The sequence below is a fragment of the Aphelocoma coerulescens genome, chromosome 4 (genome assembly GCF_041296385.1).
Source record: "Aphelocoma coerulescens isolate FSJ_1873_10779 chromosome 4, UR_Acoe_1.0, whole genome shotgun sequence".
Taxonomy (NCBI): Eukaryota; Metazoa; Chordata; class Aves; order Passeriformes; family Corvidae; genus Aphelocoma; species Aphelocoma coerulescens.
Window position 1 is genome coordinate 18779966 of NC_091017.1, and position 21785 is coordinate 18801750.

The 21785-nt window shown below is 41.8% G+C and overlaps 1 protein-coding gene across 12 annotated transcripts in view; it reads right to left on the reverse strand.

Moving 5' to 3' along the window:
* Positions 1–21785, reverse strand: part of ARHGAP24 (Rho GTPase activating protein 24) — a 247525-nt gene that overhangs the window by 19716 nt on the left and 206024 nt on the right. For 11 of the 12 annotated variants that reach the window (XM_069012940.1, XM_069012938.1, XM_069012943.1 and 8 more), the window contains one exon: positions 10570–10692. In XM_069012940.1, coding sequence (XP_068869041.1) covers positions 10570–10692 — 123 coding nt within the window. Of the gene's footprint in view, positions 1–6357; positions 7546–10569; positions 10693–21785 lie in introns of those variants that run through there. The other variant, XM_069012945.1, reaches the window with a different exon arrangement.

The window sequence follows — 21785 nt, forward strand, 5'->3', positions numbered from 1 at the left end:
GCCCAAAATTGAGCTAGACAGCTTCTGATTTTGAACTAAAAATTTAATTCACCCATAGATTACAATTCAGATCAAAGCATCCATCTGGGTAACCTTTAATGTGCACGTTTTTCCTTTAACAGAAAGGAAAGGTAACTTACACCTCAGTTGCAGGCAGAACAGTTGCCTTGCAAATGCTCAAGGACAAGTCTCAACCATACTGAAGGTCTGGAGTTTGTCCTTAAAAGCAATTATTTTTACTGTAGCAGAGGAAATAACTGGAGAGAGTAACTGATGTCCTGCTAAGACATCCAGAGAGTCTCTGAGATGCAGAGCAGTGTATTTTGTGATTTCCATGGTACCCACGCTTGGGGATGCCAAAGCCAGCAGTAGGTAAGGGGAATGAACATCACACAGTCACTCTTTATTAGCTCTCTTCCTTTCATGCTGTACAAAACCCAAAGCCCAACAATTAACAGTTAAAGAAGGAATTTTTGAAATTTCAGAGTGAGTCAAGCTTAGAAGAATACTGGCTGATGTAGCATCCACAAAGTTCAGGGCCTTCAGGCTGGCAGAGGAGTTAAGTATGCTAAGTATGTTTTCTTAATTCTTGCATACTTTTCTAACCTCCTACAAACTGACTATGGGGGTGGGAGGAGTATTAATTGAAGCTGTGTTTCCTGTATTTGTCCAAGTTAAAATTTGCAGTTGGTCAACACAAAATCCTCAAGTCCTTCCACTTGCTACACTCTCCTCAAAGCAGGGGAATTAGGGAAGAAGGACCAGTGAACGTCAGTTAAGGAATGTGTGTTATTATGGGAGTCTGGGGATTTCAAAGTTGTTAATATACGAGAAGGCTGCTGTTCAGTGCCCCCCAGTTTGTCCCTCCTCCCAGCTGAACAAGCCCCATTTTCTCTGCCTCTCCTCAAAGGGCATGTGTTCTAGCTCCTGAACACTTTAGTGAGCCTTTGCTCAACTCCCTTTAATGAATCTCCACCTCCACCTGATTTCGGTGGTTTTTTTGTTTTGTTTGTTAAAGGATGCAATATTTGGAATATGGTCTAAAAAACGTTAAGCAGAGTGTTAATCACTTTCCTCCTTCTGCTAGCTGTGCTACTGCTGATACTGCCCAGACTGCTGTCCAATTTTCCTTGCTGCCAGGTCTACTCCTGGCTCCTGTCCAGCTTGTCCCCCAGGGCACTCAGGTCCCTTCCCCAGAGCTGTTTCCCTGGGGTTATTCCTTCTTAGGTGCAGGACTTGGCCATCCTAGTCCAGTTTGCCCTATGAACATACAGCCTGAGCTTTCTTGCAAGAACCCATGAGATCTCCTGGTTTCAAACACAAGACTTTTTGCCTCTTTTCAAACAAAATACAATAGGATATTCCAATTATACAGTTACAATGTATGTATAATTACAACTTATGCCCACTGACAGTACAATTAGTAGGAATAAGCTTTCTCCTGCTGGCTGTACCTTCTTCTCACTATGCTAACTTCCTTTAATCAGTAATGTGCATATTGCAGCTTACATTTGCAGGAGAGAGTAAGTTCTTAGACCTACCAGAGTGCTTTGAAACTCCTATTAGTAATGACACTGCAGTCAAAACACATCACTTTCTATTAATACATTTTTTGGATGCTGCCTTTTTTTTACTTCATTTTAAAATTGGTTTTCAGCACATCTAATAGATAATGAATAAAACCAGAATATGGGCAGCTTGTGCAGTGGGAGCAAAGAACCTTCCTATATTATTATAAATTGCTGATGCATGACAACACAAAATGAAAACAAGCGGGAACCATAAAGCACTAAGATGTCTGTAACTAGAATTAAACACTGTTTTTCAATTTGTTTGGCACTGGAATTCATCTCAGGCAGGCTTGGGCTGGTGTCAAGGTGTAGGCTGAACTTCTGCAAAGGAAGCATTTCCTTCACCTAACAAATGTAGAACACTGCACCAGGCAGAACTTGGCCATGAAATGAATCAGTCATGATAAGCCTGCACAAATATTGACTTGAAGTCACAGACTTGCTGATGGCCTTATGGCAAAGGTACTCTGTTGCCAGGGGCAGAAGTGGCAGAAACATGACGATTCTGCTTCCACATCATGTTGCCATAGCTTCTACCTAGCTCATCATCCTTCTGCTGTCAGCTGGCTGAGGTGCACCTTCTTCCACTGCCCCTCTCCAATGCTTTTATCCCCTCTCATGCCACAACTAACTGCTACAGAGATACTGCAGATGAAGAGTCTACAAGCATTAAGAGGGTGACTATTCGGAAGCAAAGGCATTCCTGTGAAGAACTGTAGTTCCAAAATGCTTGGCAGAAAAAATGATGAACACTATCAGCTATAATTGGTAACTACTTGCACCTCCCTTACAAAAAAGAAAGGAAAATACAGTCCAAGTTATGGACACTAGAACGCAACCAAAATCACGGAGAAAATCTCAAATGCTGTTTCTTAAGTAAATTTCCACTAGAGTAACTAAACAAGAACATCTCTGCTGGAGAAGGAAATAAAAGAGAGCCCTGATAACTCATGTTGTAATGCAAATTTAAGTGGCTCCTCCTACATCTCAGTGTCTCCAAAATCCAGAAATGCACAGATGCACAAGCGCTGACCTGTGGTTTGGTTTATCCTTAGGATAGGGTGCCAGAGGAGAAACAAATAAATCAACAAGAAGCCATGATATTCAGAATTGCATTGGCTTGGCTTCCCCACAGCTGGTGGAAGGCAGGGAAATGTACAGGATCCAGTTCTGACCAGTCATTAGATTTAATCAGCAGAACTGCTTTTTCAGAGAGCTCTTGGAGGTCTGTAAAGCTATATCCAATTAAGCCAAGATCACGCATAACATCAAAGAGGAAAATCACATGCTAGTAAAGGGCATGCTGAGCAGTTATTCATTAACTAGAACATTCCCGTGGCAGAAGTTTTGTAAACACTTTGAGAAACTGTATTTCCATGCTCAACAGATACCCAGAAACCTTATGAAAAACACTACAGTGCTATATGCAGATTCTGCATATGTCTTCCCAAGAGTTGTGGAAGCACTGTGGTTATTTTTTATAATACATACTCACAGTTAGAGGATGGCTTTAAAATTTAAGAATGCTATTAGTCAATGATTTCCACAGCTAACTACACACAGACAGGGGTCACATCTGAAGTGTAGGACTTCCGATTCAGGAGGAAAAAAGGAGAAAAATCTGGGTGGCCATTCTGCCACCTTGCTCCATAAGGAATGGCTTGAAATAAGCAATATCTCAAAAAAGCCCACCTGCCACTCTAGATCTACCACAGCACACGCACTCAGTGAGCCAGGAGGTTTCAGACAGCAAAAAACACTGAGGGCTGATGTTCTCATAGACAGCCCACGCCTGTACATGTGTTCTTCTAACGTGCAGCAAAGGATCCTGGTGCTTCCAAAACAAGTTCTGGTTTCATGGGCTCTACTCATCAGAAAGGGTCAGTTAAGGTCAAAGGAACTGATCTCAGCTTAGAATCTGGATGTGAATTTTAAACAGCTCTCAATTCTTCATCAGTAATTCATTGACAGAAAATAACACATCAGATGAATGGCTTTCAACAGCAGGACTGGGAACAAAGGTCCTGGAATAACACAAAGAAGTGGCTGGCATGGCCACATAACACCTAATATGGAGTTTTTAATTATTATTTCCCATCAGCTTTCTGCTCAGATGTTCCACAGCAGTAAGTGCTGTTTTGAGTGGATCAAAGACAGGGAGAATTTTCTCTACAGAATTTTGTGATGTATAGGAGAGGAAAAAAACCACCAAAACCAGTGGTAACAGAATTTTGTTCCTGCCTGAATCATTCTCTTCTCTTCAAGCCTTCTCCCAACTCCACAGGTAGTGTGATGCTGGCAGTAGAGAAGGCAAGATAAACTCCCACCCTGGAGTTTTGAACATTTGCACACCCAAATAACCTGCTTAGGAAAAACAACCCTGAAATAAGAGCACAACTAGATACAGGAAATGAAAGAAGGGAATTTTGAAAACATCACCAGGAACTTGTCACAGTTGATCACATCACAGCCTGCACTACACTTTTCTGGTCACAGCCAATGCCACCTCCTTCTCCACAACTCTGCCCACCCAAATTCACCGCATTATTGAATGTTCTCACATGCATGCCTACCTCAGATACTGTTTTCTCCACTGCTCCTGCATGGTCTCTATGGAGGTTCCTGTGGTGGTACTTAAACAGAGAGGATCTTCTCCAAGCTGGAGTTTAAAGATGATTGGCTCTGTCTCTGCTCAAGATTCTGCCCTCTGAGCACTGACTTCTCCCATGACATGACCCCCAAATAAGCCTGGCATCTAATTTTTTGGTGCCAATCCCAATGAAACTTTGACCTGAATTTCCAGGAAGGGTTCTATACCTGGTATCATTGGTGAAGATGTCATGATTCTCTTGTACTTCCCATGACTAGCTGATGGTTTTCCCTGCTAATTGTACTTTTTGCATCATGTTGCACAGCTTAGAACTAACTGATCTGCTTTATGCAAGAAGTACTGATTAGGTTTGCAGAAGGCTAGTTTTTCCTTTCTTTATATTTAGGTATACAATCTGCAAATGAAGTTGTAATAATCATTCAGTAAACCAGTTAGTAAGACAAGTGTAGTTAGCTTAATGTGCCAGTGCAACCATAGCAAAGGCTTGACTGAGTCCAGTTAATGTTCATCTTTCCACTGACTTCAGTGGGACATGGACCTAGTTAAAATATATGCCCCAGCATTCTGCAGCTCTGATCTAGGGGCCTTGACAGAAAATGTACATAAGAAAGCAACTGAAACGAATTTTGCATAGAGGAAAGCAAATTAGCAGCAACACCTCCATCACTCCGTCCTCTGCCCCAAGCGCTGCTGCTTCACTTGGGAGTTTTAGACATGGAGAGTTTCTGTATCAGAACATATGGGGGAAGAATCAACAGCTGAAGCTCTTGGAGCAGCTAAGGCTGTACCCAGGCACAAAGGCAGCTGTCTGCAAAATTATCAGTTAATCCTTTATTCAACTTCCAAACATTTCTCAAATAGTTAAGGGTATAAATGGGGCACAGGCAGCTCTAATTCACACTGACACCTTGAAATGCAATACACATGCACATCCTCCTGGCCAGCCTCCAGCAAGACTGAACTCTAGCAACCAAGGGCCTTGGGGAGGGGGGTACAGGGGGAAAACAGCTCCCAGTGCTCTCTCAGCTGCAGGTGATAGCTGATCTCTGCAGTAGTTCTGCAGTGAGCCCCTCACTGGCTGTGATCCTTCGTTCCAAGACATCGCCCCTGACTGCCTGCTCACCAACCCTCGAAAGCAATGATGTCACTACATCACTGCTGAGGCTTGGGAGCAAAGAGCTGTGTGGTCTGGCAAAAGGGCAAATGGCAGCACAGAGGAACAGCTGAGGAAGGAGCAGGAGAAGAAGGTGATAGAATTTGTATAAGCCCTGTGTAAAGTAATTTCTCACGTTTCAGAAAAAAACATGGCAATTTAGCCCTTTCACTTGGATTTCTCAGTCCAGCAGAGCTTTTAAAACAGCACTAATATCCTCTTCTTCCCCCACACAAAGTTTTTGTCCTTGTCATGGGAACAGCTTCTCCCCACCCATCCCAACTGCCATAGCACCTTAGCATCGCTTGTCGTATCTCTGTCTCAGACATGTGCTTCCCTTCCAGTGCTTTCAGCTGACATACTATGACATTCAGCCTCCTCTTTGCCCTCTTTCCCCGAGTATTGCCATGCACTGCTTCAACAGGAGTATGTGCAATGCAGAACACAACTGGCTATAAATCTCTCTATGCAGCAGGTGAAAAGGCAAATGCAGGCTGCAGGGCAGCATGATGAAGTGGCAATGCAGCACTTGCACCAGGACAGTGCATTGTAGAGCTACACTTCAATCCATCAGAAACCTCTGAAGCCAAGGACTCCAGCTTCTGCACAGATGAACATTTATCACCTTGCTTTGCTCCCTCTCTTCTCCCTCCCTCCCTCCTCCCACACAGACAAAATGCAAATATAAACTTTTTTCCTGATGTTCTGCCTAACAGGGAACTCGGAGCATCACAGGTCTGACTCCCTCACTCAATTCTGCTCAGAGGCACTGCAATAATCTTGTCTCATTCCACCTCATTCCTGCATTCATGGGCTATTATGTAGAGGAGACAGTATGTGCTGGCCAGCTACAAACAAATGAACAAAGGAGTAAATAAATCATTCGTGGAACGTTGGCATCTGCATTGTTCAATGCCTTTTGTTTCGGTGCTCTCATCTGCCCCTGCACACAGAGCCCCCTCGACTTCTCAGAAGCCATGGCTTCACCAGCAAAGCAGAACACAGCGACAGAACAGACCTACCTTTGCGGAAACTAAAACACCGCTTAATTCTCCTGTAAGTAGTTTTAGGAATGAAGGGAGCTGCTGCTAAGGCACCTGGGCTGCGGACTCCAGCATTTCTGTCTTCAGGCATCATACAGGCCAGAGCCTCCACGTCCCTCCAAAGCTCTCCTTTACCAGCAGCATCCAGACGAAACACCACAATTGCTCATCGTTACTGACTGCTGAGGAGTTTTTATAATAGTGTTTTTTCCTCTGGAGCTAGGAGATTTGTGGTCTTCTAGATCTTGGGTAGGGCTTGAAATGATTCTGATGTTCTCTTCCCTGCTTCAGTTTTGCTTTGGGGAACAATATTCTTCCATCTATTTCCTTTCGTTTCTTTTATTTCCTGCGGTGAGACAACTGCCTATTATGCAATGTCACAACAAAAGAGTTTCAGCAAAAAGATGTATCTTCCATTCAAACAGAAGTGCCTGCACAGACGGAGGGGGAGAAAGACCTCTTCCTCCCAGCTGGAACAGGAGGCTGAGTGGCAGAGACTAATTCCACAGCAAAAGCTCAGCACTGTGTGGTGTGCAAGGGGAAAGAGAAGAACAATACCAAAAAGGCCACGGAAGAATCCTCCAGGATAAAACACTCCTCGCTGGCACCCTTTATTTCTGCAACCAAGAAGCAAAAATAACAGTCCCTTCGCCCGAAAGGCTCTTTGTCCATACCAGATTTCTCTCAAAACTCCTTTTACACAGCCAGCTCCTCGTGTGATGCTCTCATGGGCTTCTCCCTTGTTTTATTGCCTTCCAACTACCAGGAGCTCTCCCGGGAGAGGCGCGTCAGATGCGGCAGTGGTGCATCCTTGCTGGCAGGATCCCGGGAGCTGCTGAGGAATCCGTGCCTGCAGCGGGGGACGCTCTGGCGGCTCGCTCGCCACCAGCCCCACGGCGGGGCTGGCAGCGGGGCTGTGCTGCTGGCAGCGGGGCTGTGCTGCTGGCAGCGGGGCTGTGCTGCTCCCCGCCTGCGTGCAGCAGGTGCGGGAGGACGCGGCGCAGCAGCCGCAGCGCAGGTTTGTGTCTCCTCGGGTGACTTTGAGTTGACTTCAGGCGCCTGTCATGTGCAGTGGCTGGGAAAGCGAGCAGGCTGTGCCTGGCTCCTGCAGGAGGTGCCAGACCTTACACTGCTACCCCTGCTAAAATGCACATGCTCCTTCTTCTCGCCTCCTCCCTCTCCCCTTAGTTGCAGGCTCTGTAAAAAATTGCCTTTTTAATCTAATCAGGAAGGGAATTTCATGTGCAAACAGGCATTACATGCCCTGCCTCATTTACATTTCTTTTCCCTTTCAGATTTTTTTTTCCACAGTCACCTTATTCTTCTGGTGCAAAAAACAACCTGTTTTTGATGAGCTTAGCAGATTCCCACCTGCCCCCCTCCACCTTCTCCTTCTAGCACAGGTTAACAAATAACAATTTAATGATAAGGTTAATAATTTACAGAGCTCCTCACTCTGGTACCAGGAGTCCTCTCCCACTGCCAGACAAACTTTAAATATTAGTGGCTCACCAAGGCTTGTACACATCCGCTGCACACACACACAGAGCGTACTTACAATGCTTAGAAGAACCAGAAAATTCACGTTACTCAAAGTGGCACTTGAGTTGTGTGACACCAGGCTATTGTCGTTTACCATTAAGTACTGAAATTTAGGAAGCTGATATAAAACTAGCATTTTGATTAATTAGCTGTCTGAAACAATTTCGTGTTGCAAGTAATTACTTGTTACTGGCTAGTCATGATCATGTGATTGCAACTTTCCTGTATCTTTTTTACAGCTATTATGATATATAAACCCATTTTTAACTTCAGCAGCTACAGCTCATAAAGGCAGGCTCTTAAGACATCTTAAGCCAGAAGTGCCTGTCTTAAGAAGGGTCAGACTGTTGCAGCAGCTGTAGCAACATCCACGTACCAAAGAATAATAAAAATACCAGTGTGTCTGGACATTCATAATTACAGAACAGTTAACAGGATTTATTTAAAATTGTTAAGATAGCTCTGACTATCAAGTAGTTAATAAAATGGGGGACATGTTGGAAACTCGGTTCTTAATGGTGACACATCCCATGATACTGCCTTTGCCTTGTTATCACAGTCAAACCTGCTCCACGAACACTACACCCTAAATTATGTTCCATTTATTTTTGCGGTTTCCAGGGATTTAACTCTTTGCTTCCCAATACAAACAACCCTGAATCAGTACACTTGCTCAAGAAACCCAAAAAGAAAAACAAGAACATACTTCAAAGTGTTTCAACTGCAAATGAATTGAAAAGGTAATGCAAGGATTGCACCCCTCTAGTTTTATGCAAATCGGCAAGAAAAATCCTCAGCGAGGTGCTTCCCTCAGTAACTGCCATTAAACATTCCTACAACAATGATGGTGTCCTGAGAATTTTCTTGGTGGCTGGAAGGATTCCCAGCTGCAAATCAGAAATAGCTCTTGCCCTATAAAAGCAAATGAGGAGCTGGTGAAGAAAGCACAGGGTCAGGACTGGAGAGATTTGGTTTCTATTTGTAGCCCTGTTCATGGACTTGGGCTAGAATTTAGTTTCACCTAATCGCAGCTCCCTGCCTGTGACATGTAAAGACACCTCCACTTGCAGGAGAACAGCAAGGCTGCCTTTCCTTATTATCTGCCACAGAAAGATACTGTGGTGCAGGAAGCCAAGCACAAAAATTCACAAAGATACTCTTTGAAAAATCCACTTCTCCTAAGCCTCCAAATTTATCACTGCCACAGCAGCTTATGCTGCTCCTGGACTGGAGTAGGAGAACGCTGAGGAGCTCAACATGAGGCCTGCTGTGCAAAGAGAAAGCTGCAGAGGGGTAATCTTTGTGCTACATAAAAACCCAGGTTTCTTACCTAGCCTGATTACAGAAGACTGCTCCTCGTACCTTCCCTTTCCCAAACCAACTCCATATACCTATAGCAGTTCATGCCTTTTAAGACAGATCTTTTACTTTGTGAGTTTGGGGGATTTTTGGTATGGGTTTTGGTTTTGTTTTTTAAGCATTCTAATACCTACATTCCCAGATTCAGGACTGAACAATCTTATTTAACATAAAGAGCGAGATTCTAGTGAGATGACTGCTTTGCACCATCTTTTAAAGGCACATTTCCCCAGGAGAACCCAAGGAGAAGGCAGTCATATTTCAGAGATGTCAGGCAGGCCCTAGTTGACCAAATCCCTCAGTGCAGCCCACCAGTGATGCCAAAGTCCTCTCCTAAACACAGTGTGACCTCAATAAAGCACAAAGGAAGATAGGTGGCTTAGAAGAAAAGTTTTAAAGAAAACTTCCATGAGTCTCTCCCTCCTCCCTCCTGTAGTCTACCCAGCAATTAACAGAAAGAAATCTGAAGTCAGCAATCACACTTTTCAGTGATAACTGCACTTCTCGTGAAACAGCACAGACAATCCTGCCCTCCTGACTTTTTTCCAGCAACCTGCAGAAAAGACCAATCATTTGTTGCAATATAGGTGGTCTTCCACCATAGGAAAATACTTCTGTCCTCAGACTTCAGGATTTGAGAGCTCCAAGGAACAGACTGATTAACATACAGCCATTTTGTGCAAGTGTATCAATCATACTCATATTATAATAGAGACATTATCACCAGAATAGTAATGATGAAACTTATTATAATAATTTGCAGCCCATTCACCATAAGAGAGATTTTTAAAAAGACAACTAAGACTCCCAACAATAAATTTTGGTCCAGTACTACTGAGATGCCAATCAAATTCCCACACTGTTAGTGCTAATATTCTGAGGCACAGCTTTATATAATACTGTTACTGGTCTTAGCTGTCATTGGCAGGAGAATTGCTGACAGCTTTTTGAACAGGCATTTAAAAAACATCATGGATGGTTTTTCAGCTGGTGACCAAAGGAATTACCCTGCTTCTTCCTGCTGGAAAGCTGATTTCATACAAGACCAATCTTCTGTGAAAACTTCCCCTCACACTATCACGTGTTACCCTCATCAAGGGAAATGGTTCCACACAGTTCAGTCTTTTAATTGAGCCCTCTGCATGGAAACATGTTTACTCCACTTTTCTGGAAAGATCCAGACCATTCTCCTCTTTACTTCAAAACTGTGGCTGTGACTGAGAGATAAGAGAAGAACCCCTATGAGTCTTTGTGTAGCTGTGAGCACTGCATGTTCCCTCAGTGACTCACCTCCTCCAAATGGTGCCCATATAACCCTGCGGATGGATTTCACCCAATCCTCCATGTCATTCTGCGTGCTCGCCATGAGAAGGTAGGTCTCATGATTAGCTGTCATCCGCTCCCGGTCTCCTCCTGCAAGACAAGATAATTGCACTTAGAAACCCTTGTGCTTCCATGCCCAGCCAAGCTCCTGCCAGTCTGACTGCTGGAAGCACCAGCAGTGGCTCCATAGCAAGCAGACATGGATACTGTGCAGTGCAGCACTTGCTTTCAGACATGGCATGAAAAGAAGGTCCTGTAAGTACATTCCCCATGAGACAGTGAGAAGCTGTCATGCTTCCAAAAGGAAATGAGAGGATAAATGTCATCAGTAAACAAAAACAGCGCCATGCTGTTCCAAGAACCACAGGGGCCTGCACTAAACTGTAACTTGATACACACACTGGAAATTTTGCAGCAGTTACTGTACCACAATGGAGAGAATAAATGCAGAGACAGATAAGGGTGGTTTGAACAAGTGGCGATGACTCCATTCTTATTTTCAGGAACACACTGTGCCACATAACACTTGATACACCCAAGTGCTGCTGGGACTCTCTGAGGAGAAGGCAGACAACACCGTACACCCACTGCCTTTCGACGGGTCTGGTGAGGATTAGATTAAAAGGGAACACATTGCCTTTTTAGCCCTTCTTTGAAGGATGGGCCCACACTAATGAGGTCAAAACCAGAACTTGGCTTGCCACAGCTCCAGGTTTCCAGACCTTTAGTACTGTTTCACCTCCACTCTAAAAGGTACCATGTTAGTGCAAGGGCATGTGGGGGATTCAAACCACCTTTCCAGCACTGCAGAATGCCAAACGCTTCCAGAAAAAGAGTGGCATTTTGAAGCCCTTTCACTGAGCCAAGGGCAGGCACAAGTACTTCATGCACAAATGCAATGCACCTAGAAATCCTGTCAGTCCTGTATTCACATCTTTCCAGCTTCTTACATTCCCATTTTTTATCCTAGTCATATCTAAAGTAAATATCTCTGTTCATTACAGCAGGAATACTGCTCCTGGAAGAGAGCCATGCTTAGTGCTGGGCATTGAAACAAACAGGTTTTTAAAGAGAAATTTCTTAGGGGCTATAAAATCCTGGCACAAGTATTCTGAATTAATCTACTCCTGTAGACCACACTTTACAGAACTAGGACACACAACTATAAAGGGGACTTGGTGAATGCAAAAGCCAGACACTGGCAGATTCTACTGAAAACTTAAGGTTTGCACCATTACTCAAAACTTAAATTTGCACTTGGAGACTCTGGTTTTCTACAGTCAAAAAACACAGCCATTCATACACCCTGTGTTCCCCAAAAAGGCATCGAAACAAGTACTGCAACAACCTGAACTACAATCCATTTTAGACTATACGACAGTCTGAAAGTCTAAAGAACACTTTTTTTTTTGGTCTTTTTTTTCTTCCTAAGATATAGTAAGGATGAACCTATTTTAAGCATCAATACTAGACAAATACAAAGATTAAGTAAACTGCCTTTTCTTTTTTTTTTTTTTAACCTTGTCAGTGACTAGCCCGAGATCAGTACAAAGCATTGGTCTTACTTCTATGCTATGTTCCATCCTTTTTACCATGGAGAATAAGAATATGGGAACAGGGAAGCATCAGCATCCCAAACCATAGCACTCCACATCAACCCTGCCCCACAGAAAACACACAGTCAGGCCCTGGAAATTTGCTCCCCATTTTTACCATTTACATAGCCGTTTTAACCAGAACAAGGACAGATCTCTCATTCAAGGACAAAAAGGAGACAAGATACCATCTTCAGTTTACTTAAACAGGCCTATTTTACACATCATCTAGAGTTCTCACCCTGAAAAGACCAAAAAATAAGGATAGAAGCATAAAACCTCAATATATTTTCATAGCTATCAAATATAAAAGTAATAAATACAGTATAGAGAAAAATAATGCACCACAGTTGAGTCCTGTGGCTTAATAAACCTGAAAAAAATTATCTAATCATATTGCACTGTAGCTCCTTTTCATTTCAGTGGACTAGGATCCTGCAAGGTGCCACACAAGAAAACCCAAAAAACATGCATAAACATAATACATATCAGATCCAGGAATAAAAAAGTGGTGACGTGATTTTTTCACTAAAGAGACAACAAAAAAGATGACACGTGATGGTCCTCCTCCTAGGTGCTGCCAGATTGATCCATATTCTTTTAATAGCCTGCATATTTAAATTCAACAGATTATGTAATATTTGCTTAGCAGATTATGCAGTATTTACTGAGTTACCATGTTATGACAAATTAGAGGGTGTTCTCCAGATAGACTGGATTAATCCCAGAAGTCTAGCTAGTTTATTTACAGTGTGAATTCCAGAGCAGTACTTCAGCTCAGGTAAACACCCAGTGAGCCAATACACAATCAGCCTGATTTTGCAGAGAAGGAAAGCATAATGTTTGGTTACATTACCTTGTTATGAGAAAGTGAAGCTTTCCTAACAGAAGGAGTTTCATCATTTTACAGCAGTTCTGGATCTACTTTCTAATTCAAATCCCTTTCTTTCACAACACAACATTGGATCTTGCAGGGTTCTCCTACTTGTGTGTTAATGTAGATATTATTCATTAACTAAAGCCTCATTAAAAGATTCGTCTGGGACACAATAGCACTTGGATTTGTGTTTCACTGCAAATATTAATTTTTAGCAAGTCTATATTTTAAATACAAAATTAACAAGATGAGACAAGAAGAAATGACCATAATCTGGGAAAGACGTCGTCTCAGATACAAAATACCAGGAAAACAAAAATAGAATTAGAAGGACATTTCTGAATCTTCAGTAGGTCTACAAGACACTTGTGAAAGACATTGTTTAGAATATCCACTTCCATTCTTTTTTCCTTTTAATACTTTTGTTATGGTTACAATGAAGCATGAGCAGATCACAATCTCCAATTATCACACATCTATTCATACCACATGTACCAGCACTAAGAACATCAACTTGAAAATGGTGCTCAGCATGAGGTCATGTTGCAGATGTGAATCCATACTCTTTCCCATGTGCAAACCATAATCTATTTTACCTCTGTTGTTTTATAGCTTCAGATTATGCCTTCCCAAACTTCTGTGCCTGCACTCGCAGTCCAAGAAATGCCCAAGCCTGTGTGATGTGTGGCCTGCTTGCGAACAGCCAGCTCCAGGGGCTGGAACATGAACTCCCCTTTTTTCCCCGTCTTTTTCCCTTTGTTACTTTGCAGGTGTCACAGGAGCAGGAAGGAGCAGAACCCAGTCTACCTGACCAAAGAAGCTGACTCTGGCATGTCTGAGATGAAAGCTGCTGTTTGCACAACTGATGTATATTCCAGCCTCTGGAAACCACCAAAAGTAATTGGATCTACACTGTTTGGAGGCTCAGAACTACAATGTACCATCACATAATGTTACTCCTGTAGCCCTAACCAGACCCTAATCCGCTTTATTTTCTTGGCAGGGGCAGAAATGACTCTTATTTACTGAAGGAATTGATCTGTAACACCCATACGGGTGCCCAGTGCTCCATCCTGCCTCCTCAGGGGCTCATGACCCAGAGGCTGATGCTGCTGGTATCCCCAGCACCAGTGAGGGATTTTAAGAACTCTTGCCAGCATCCAGAAAAAAAATCCAAAACTATGATTAAAATACAGAGAGGCCAGTTGCTGCAGGGATCCGCTCTGCAGGGAAAAAGGGAGGGACCAGGGTGCACTGGTGATGCAGCACCACAGCTCACGCTTGCAGAAGCACCAAAACAGGACTGCATTTAAGGGGGGATTGTTTCCTGAAGAACCAGGCTCAACAGCTCTGCAGCTTCTTATCAGCCATCGTTTAAAGGAGAAGGCACAGACAGCCTGGCATTCAGTCCTCAGTTCTTACTTCTTTGTAGACTCTTCCTGTCTAAGCCAACACCCTTCCCTTACCTGGATGTACCCAGGCTGAACTCCACACAAAGAATTGCCTTTGTCCTTTTAAAAGTATCTTGGATTTCTTGTGAACAGTGGTTCCAGCATTCTTGAGAATGGAATGCGAAAGGATTAAATTCATACCAACTGTTTAAGAGAGAATTTTCTCCCAGGAGGAACATCAAAAAACTAGGATTAATCTGATTTTTCTGAGCTGAAAATGTCATGGCCAACCTCACATGAACATTCACATTCTAAACAAACAAAAAAACAACAAAACCCACACCCAAAACAAACAAACAAACAAACAAACCAAACCAAACCAAAACAAAACAAAAAAGGGGGGGACCAATTTCAAAGTGAAACAGTTTCCTACTCCCTTGTGCATTTCTCTTAGCTACAGTTTCTGAAACCTTTACTCTCAGCTTGGGAACTGAAAGAATATGAAAGGCAGACTGGCCTTACAACAGAACCCACCGGGTTTTCCTTAGAAACATCCTCCTCCTTGGATGCTTTATATTTGTTTCCTCAGGAGTAAAATTTGAGCCTTCTGATGTTTCAGATGAATACACTAAATGCACCTCCATTTGGTATTCAGACAGAAACTCCTGGCTACTCATCACCTCACAGCATGCTCTTCTTTGTTCAGGTGCATGATAAAACTGTGTAACTTATCATTCCTGATCAGGACTCCAGTTAGTATTTCTTCACAAGCAAAACGCCACTAATGACGATAAAATTCATGGCTCTTCCACTACACTTTGCATTCTCAAATTTTCCTCTTTGCTGCAAATGAACTGCACACTAATTGACATATTTAATCTATGTCTGTAGAAAAACCCACCTGGATTTCCTTCATCAGCTTTCATTTTAAAGCATTTGTATTCAGACATTTTAATCCAAAGCAGAAATCATCTCTGCAAGTTGTGAAGGATAACAGAGTATCAAAGAACAAGATGAACAACCTTCTTCTTCTTCTTTTCTTCCTAATGAAACTTCTTGTTTAAGAACAAAACAGAAATTATGATTACCCAACCTTGATAGTAAAACAGTATTAACCACTGCTGCTTTAAAACACAGGGCTGACTTGACACATTGATAAGCTACAGTTCAAATCCACATGTCTGTCTTCCATATACCAACACTGGAAACAGTGGGATCCATCTATCCTCAAATGAGACCAGAAACTCGATCATAACTGTTAAATTAATCATCATGCCCAACTTTAATGAAATGTAAGAACTCTTCTGCTGGCCACTGCTTCTGTTCATGAACCCTGTGCACCTCGAGTCTGACAAAAATCACGGATGGGTATCTAGAAGATCGTGGTTCCTGCATTGAGCTGACATGGGACAATTTATCCTGCAAACTGCCATCAAACTGGTAGATGAGTTTAACACTAAAATGTTTTACGTTCATTCCAGCTGGGACAGTGGAGAAACCTAACTGCAAAAAGCTTGGTCGGAGCACAGGCTGAGCAAAGCCAAATGAAGGAGCTAAGCTTCAGAATGCAATTGTATTTTAATAAGATTTTCATGTCTTACTGGATCCAGCATTCATCAAGAACTTTTCTTCATAGCAAGGGACAATCTGTGTTGAAGGCTGAGCAACCGCTGCACCTCACATGACTGATTTGAAGATTGAAGAGAGTCAAAGCTACTTGAAACTTGTTCTGTGTTTGGGGGTTTTTTTCTGTGTTTTTGTTTGTTCTTTTATAATTCTTAAAAGCTTGTTTATTCTGCACATGCCTGTAATTGGTCCTGTTCTTCCAGACTGTGTAAAACTTGGCCAAGAATTTACAGCCTTCCCTCTTAGCTCATCTGAGAATGAAGAAAGGAATACAGAGCGTAACTTCAAATCACTGCCCTCTTTACTACAAAAAAGAAAGTAGTCTGGACAACCAAGTTCTTAATGATCATTCAAAAATTCATGCCATCAGAAGTTACTACACAGTTGCATCACCTCTAAAGCCTTGATGAAAGGTAATAGATTGGGTTGTGGGGGATATACAAACTACAATTCCAGTTACAATTTCCCAGGACTGTCCTGTTGTATCTGCTGTTCTTGTTTGGCTCAAGGTTGCTTAGTCATCTAAAGGACAAAGATGTGGCTAGAGAACACTTGTATCACCTATGGGCTTTAACTAACTGATGCCACCACCCCTGAGAAATCTCAGCTTTGAAACACAGAGCTATCAAAATAACCATTTTTTACTACCAAACCACATCAGGTACACTATTTAATTTCTCTCTTCACAAAGAACTAACATGTTTTCCTAGAAAGAGAATCAAGTAACTGTGAACAAGAGAGTCATGAAGATACCTCTTTTTCAATACTTCAGTACAAATATTATTTTCTTTTGCTCATATCCAGCCAGTCTTTTGCATTAATAATCTGCAACAGCAGTTTTCTAAACTATGGGTATATTTTTTTGAAGGGGGCATATTACCTTTTCAACATAAAAGCTGCAGCCTAATTTAAGTGCTAAATGGCAAAAGATTGCTAACACAAGTACATTCCCTGGTAGGCGTTGTGCTCTAGCACAATTTCCCCAGTTGCAGAATGCCTGGAAGACAGCAGGGCTTTTTCAACAGAATGAGCTGTTTTCATGAAGCACTGAACCAGCTGCTGTTGGATACCTGAAATCAGGCTCAGGAAATGGATTCCTCATGTGTAACACAATGAACACTCTGTACAGGTAGGTCTCTCCTGTGCTGCAGGGTTACAGCCGTGGCACCATCAGTCTGTAAGAGTAAGTTTAGTGTTTTGCACAATAAAAGCATAAAAGCAGTGCCATATTTAAGCATTTTGTGTATTGCATAGCTGTAATTATTGCTTAAATACCTGAGCAAAGAAGTGTGATGCTTGCTCATCAGCAGTTTTAATTGTGTGAGAAAGAGATCATTAATGAGGAAAAGAGATGTGAATTCAAATCATCCCTCGCACAATGTAAGAGCTCTGATTTTTTCAGAGCACTTTAATCTTTTCAGGCATGTCTCATTCTTCCCCCCTAGTTTTGCTGCCCTTCCTTTATTCCTAGTTCTAACTTCTGCTATGCTTCAAACAGATTTTACGGTTCTCCACCTCATCCTCAGCCACAGATCCCAAGTGGTACCGCTTTTATAGAGTCTATTCGTCCTTCCCTTCCCTGTGACTAAGATATTGGTGCCAGCACAGTTCACTTTTGTGTCTTGCCCTTTCCCAGTGCCATTCTCACTTGAAAAAAATCTCATCTCTCTCTTCTTGCTCAGGGCATACCACCCAGAACATTCTGTTCACAGGTTTTAATAGAAGTCCATCAAGCTGTGTGGACCCCATCACAGCTCTACACTTTACCAGCCCCTACGCACACATTGCCTCTTGCAACAGAATTTCATGTGGGCTTTTTCTTTTCTTTTTTGATAGAAAGATGGGAAAAGTATAAATAAACAAAAGCCCAGAGACTGGCCGTAAGAAATCTACTCCTCTCTATCCTTCACTGCTACTAGGACTTGAAACATATAAAATATCGATTCAGTTGGGAAAAAAAAACATTGCATGCCACACTTGTCTGTATAAATGTAAAGTGCTGTTACAGTGCTCTATTTCCAAAACTTCAACCATAAAGAGTTTTCCTCTGAAATTTGAGTAAAAGAAAATAAAAATAAAGCAGAGTTTTGCCCAATACCATAAACTATTAAAAACCTACTGTGGCTTTTTTAGTTAAAACTTGTACACACCAAAGATATCAAATTGCCAGTGCTTGTTTCCTGGGGACAGAGACAAGAGAGATTTGCTTTCTGAATAGCTTGGTTCCCCATCAGCTAGAACAAGCAACCAAGATAGCAGAACTTGTTTGGGACCTCCTAGAATAAACAGCAGAGAAAGAAGAACATGAGTTTTTCAATGACCTGTGAAGGGAGGAGTCTGAGGGTCACGTATTGTCAAACATTAGTGGTAGTGCAAGAATTTGTGGACGACTTCACTGTTACCTGCTGTAACTAATTTAAACTAAGAGAAAAGCATAAATTCAAATAATTACAGCAACTTATATTCTCTGCCCTACACGACACATCTTGAAGATAAATTACTGTCATTTGAGAATAAGGACCTTCTTTGAAGTATCTCCAGCTGGACACCAAAATAACCATCATGTTATTGGAAATTTGGCAGATCTCCATGCTGATCTTAGAGGAAGTCTCTGCAAACATATATTCATCTCTGCTTCTAAGGAGAGATGGGGAAAAGCCTCATGCACTTGGTGGTGTAGTCATAGTCAAACACGTAGAAAGATGCTTTGAAAGAATTTGACTGAGAGGACTTTGTTTTAGGAAAAAACAAGATCCTAGAGGTATTGCTGCTGGAGAAATGACTGCCCTGTGCTACTAAATTCTTTCTTTGCTCTTCAGCCTCTCATCATGAATTGCACTGAAGTGCAAACACTCAACCTGAAATGGATTTTTCTGAAAGGTCAGGTCCACAGCACATATTTGTATGGCATTTGATCTAGCAGGAAATTAAAACTTCTGATGATTTTAAGGAAGGATGGATCAATACCTGAATGGAAGTCCTCAAGTGTAAGTTCACCCAGGGACTGGCAGGACTTACCTATATATATACTGGCATGTGAACTTCAGGCTGCAAAGCCAGCATGCCAGGATGCCAGAGCAAGGTTGTCCTCAGAGACTAACAAGAACAACATTCAAAGCACATGCTCACTTCAGCTCTCAGCATCTACTCATTAAGCTCTCCAGGTCTCAGCATCCACTCATTAAGCCCTCTGTTCCTCATGAATATGGAATGTCCTGAGCCTTCAGCAGATAAAAACTGAGATGCTCTTTTATCAGTCTAAACATGCTCTTGTGTGCACAACACAAGGTGGGGAAGTAACTCAGTACAAAACAGCTAAATTCATGTGGTATTTCTTCAGAGAGGCCACCAAAAATAACTTCCATCAGGAGGTAAGCATCAAGTATTCCAGGACAGTGAGTTGTGGCTAAGCCGTAACTTGAGACAGTCTTTAAAATTCTGTCTCATACAGTGGCCTAGGGCAAGTAGAGATCACAAGTAGAGTGATCTGCCCCAAACACAGAAAACATTGCATGCCTTCTAATTTTACAGATGATTATTTTGTAAACAGACAGAAAAGATAATGTCTTTCCAACAGCTTCCAAAAAAAGCAGTTTCCCTTCTCCATCAGGAACTGATGGTCTCCTCCCTACTTCTGGACTTTCCAGTCTGCACTGAGTAAGGCCCAAACATAGAAATATTTCATTTCTCCAGAGAGCAGCCAGTCCTTCTAGCTCATATCTGACTTCAAATTCTATCACCGATAAAAATAATAGTAGCACAGATACAAAACCAAAAGGATGCAAATATCCTAAATGAGCAAGTATGTATTATGCATACATGTAATTTTATTGAAGCACCACTTATTTAACAACGCAAATTCATGTTTTAGCAGTTCAGTAAATAAATCAAGAATAAGTTATTCAATAAAGTATGTGGGCTAATTGACATATGACTAAAACAACTACCTAATCCAGTGTTAAGTCTCAGCATAAGACAACCTTGCTTATCTAAAGTAGCAGGAGATTTTAGTCATCAGTTCAGGACATTTGTTCCACGGCTCATCTAAAGTGAACCATCTCCAGGAACACTGTGCCTCTTAGCACTATTTTGGGATATCAATTCAATATTGACTCAAACAAAAGTGCGCTGCTTAATGAATTATCAGCTCAACTCTCCAGTCGTTTAGACATTTCAGTCTCTCAAATGTCAAATTCCAGCACAGCTTTCATGTGGAGAGAGCCATCAAACACCAGTTATCTGCAAAGCACAAACAGAGCTTAGCGTTCTGTACATCTCCATACCTTGCAACAGAGCAGGATGAACAGAAACCTCATTTCAGCCTTGTTATATTTATGACACAGACATGTTGATAACATGGTCTGTATTTCCCCTCTCATTCATGAGCACAGAATGATCCCAGAGTGAATTTACTTCTAATCTCAGTAGGTCTATATCTTTTGCCTTGACAGCCGGAGCCCATATACCACAGAATGTTTTTTTCACACAAAAATCACTTGGGTCTCATTTCTGGCAGAAAGTGCTGCAAGGAGAAACCCAGTGTATTTTGAAGTACTCCTTTTTAAAGGATATTATAGATTTGAGTATCTACAAACCATTTACTGGTTAAGAAGTAACAGTTAATTCTATGAAGTAAATAATCTGCAATTAAGCAGAAAAAGTTGTTCAAGACACTTGATTTTTCTAGTAGAAAAGAAACAAAGACTTCTTATAGTAAAGTCATGACAGTGCATGACAAACCTGAGAGGTTACCAGCAGGCATTTCTGATTTTGGCATCCAATTATTGGCAAACTTCTGTACATCAGTGAAGGGATTCAAAGTCTGACAATGGGAAAGGCAACAAAACTCCATCACTGACAACCTGGGCAACAACAACAATGCATTAACCAACAGAGTCTCGCACTCAGCAGACATCAGCTAATACTGAAGAGACAGCATCTATCCTCCAGGTAATCACTGCCCTCTCACAAAACACAAAACCTTAACCCAGAGAAAGTTACAAGCTTAGGATAAGGACCTAATGATGACATACAAATACCTACTGTTGACAAAACAGGAGACAGGAATTTAACTGCCATCAGGTCCTTTGACAAATTTACTGTTCATAATCACCACATGCACTGTAAACTGAGGCCACTCTATAGAAGCTGCTGCAACTTTCTGATGTCCTCACAGAACAACAGAAGAGCATGCTGGGAGTTAGACAAAGAGATTTCACTGAAGTTTAACAAGATTTTCTAGCTACGTTAGCATCTACAAAATTGCTGAATACCTTTATGTTCTTTTGGCAGATTCTTTAAAATTGTCTTATGCTTAGACTAAGTTTATACATTCAAAAGAAAGGTATTTCATTCACTGATAGGTTACCATTCGCCAAGGATGTTATTTCCATATGGAGGGTATGGAATACTTTTTTTTAAATGTGCTGAACACGGACATAGCAAGCAACTGTCCCTAAACCATACAGCATATATGGCAGAAGGTATTTTTATAACAACAGGAACAAAAAAAAAAAAAAAAGAATGATAGGATAGACGTCAGTCAGAGAGAAATATTTGCCAGTGAGATTACTAAGTGCGCCACCAAGACTCATCACCTATTCAAAATACAGAGGGAACTATAGGATCCTATGTCATGTTGTACATGGAAGCTGTCAAACCCTGAGTGATTTTTTGGAAAGGTGACTCTGGTAT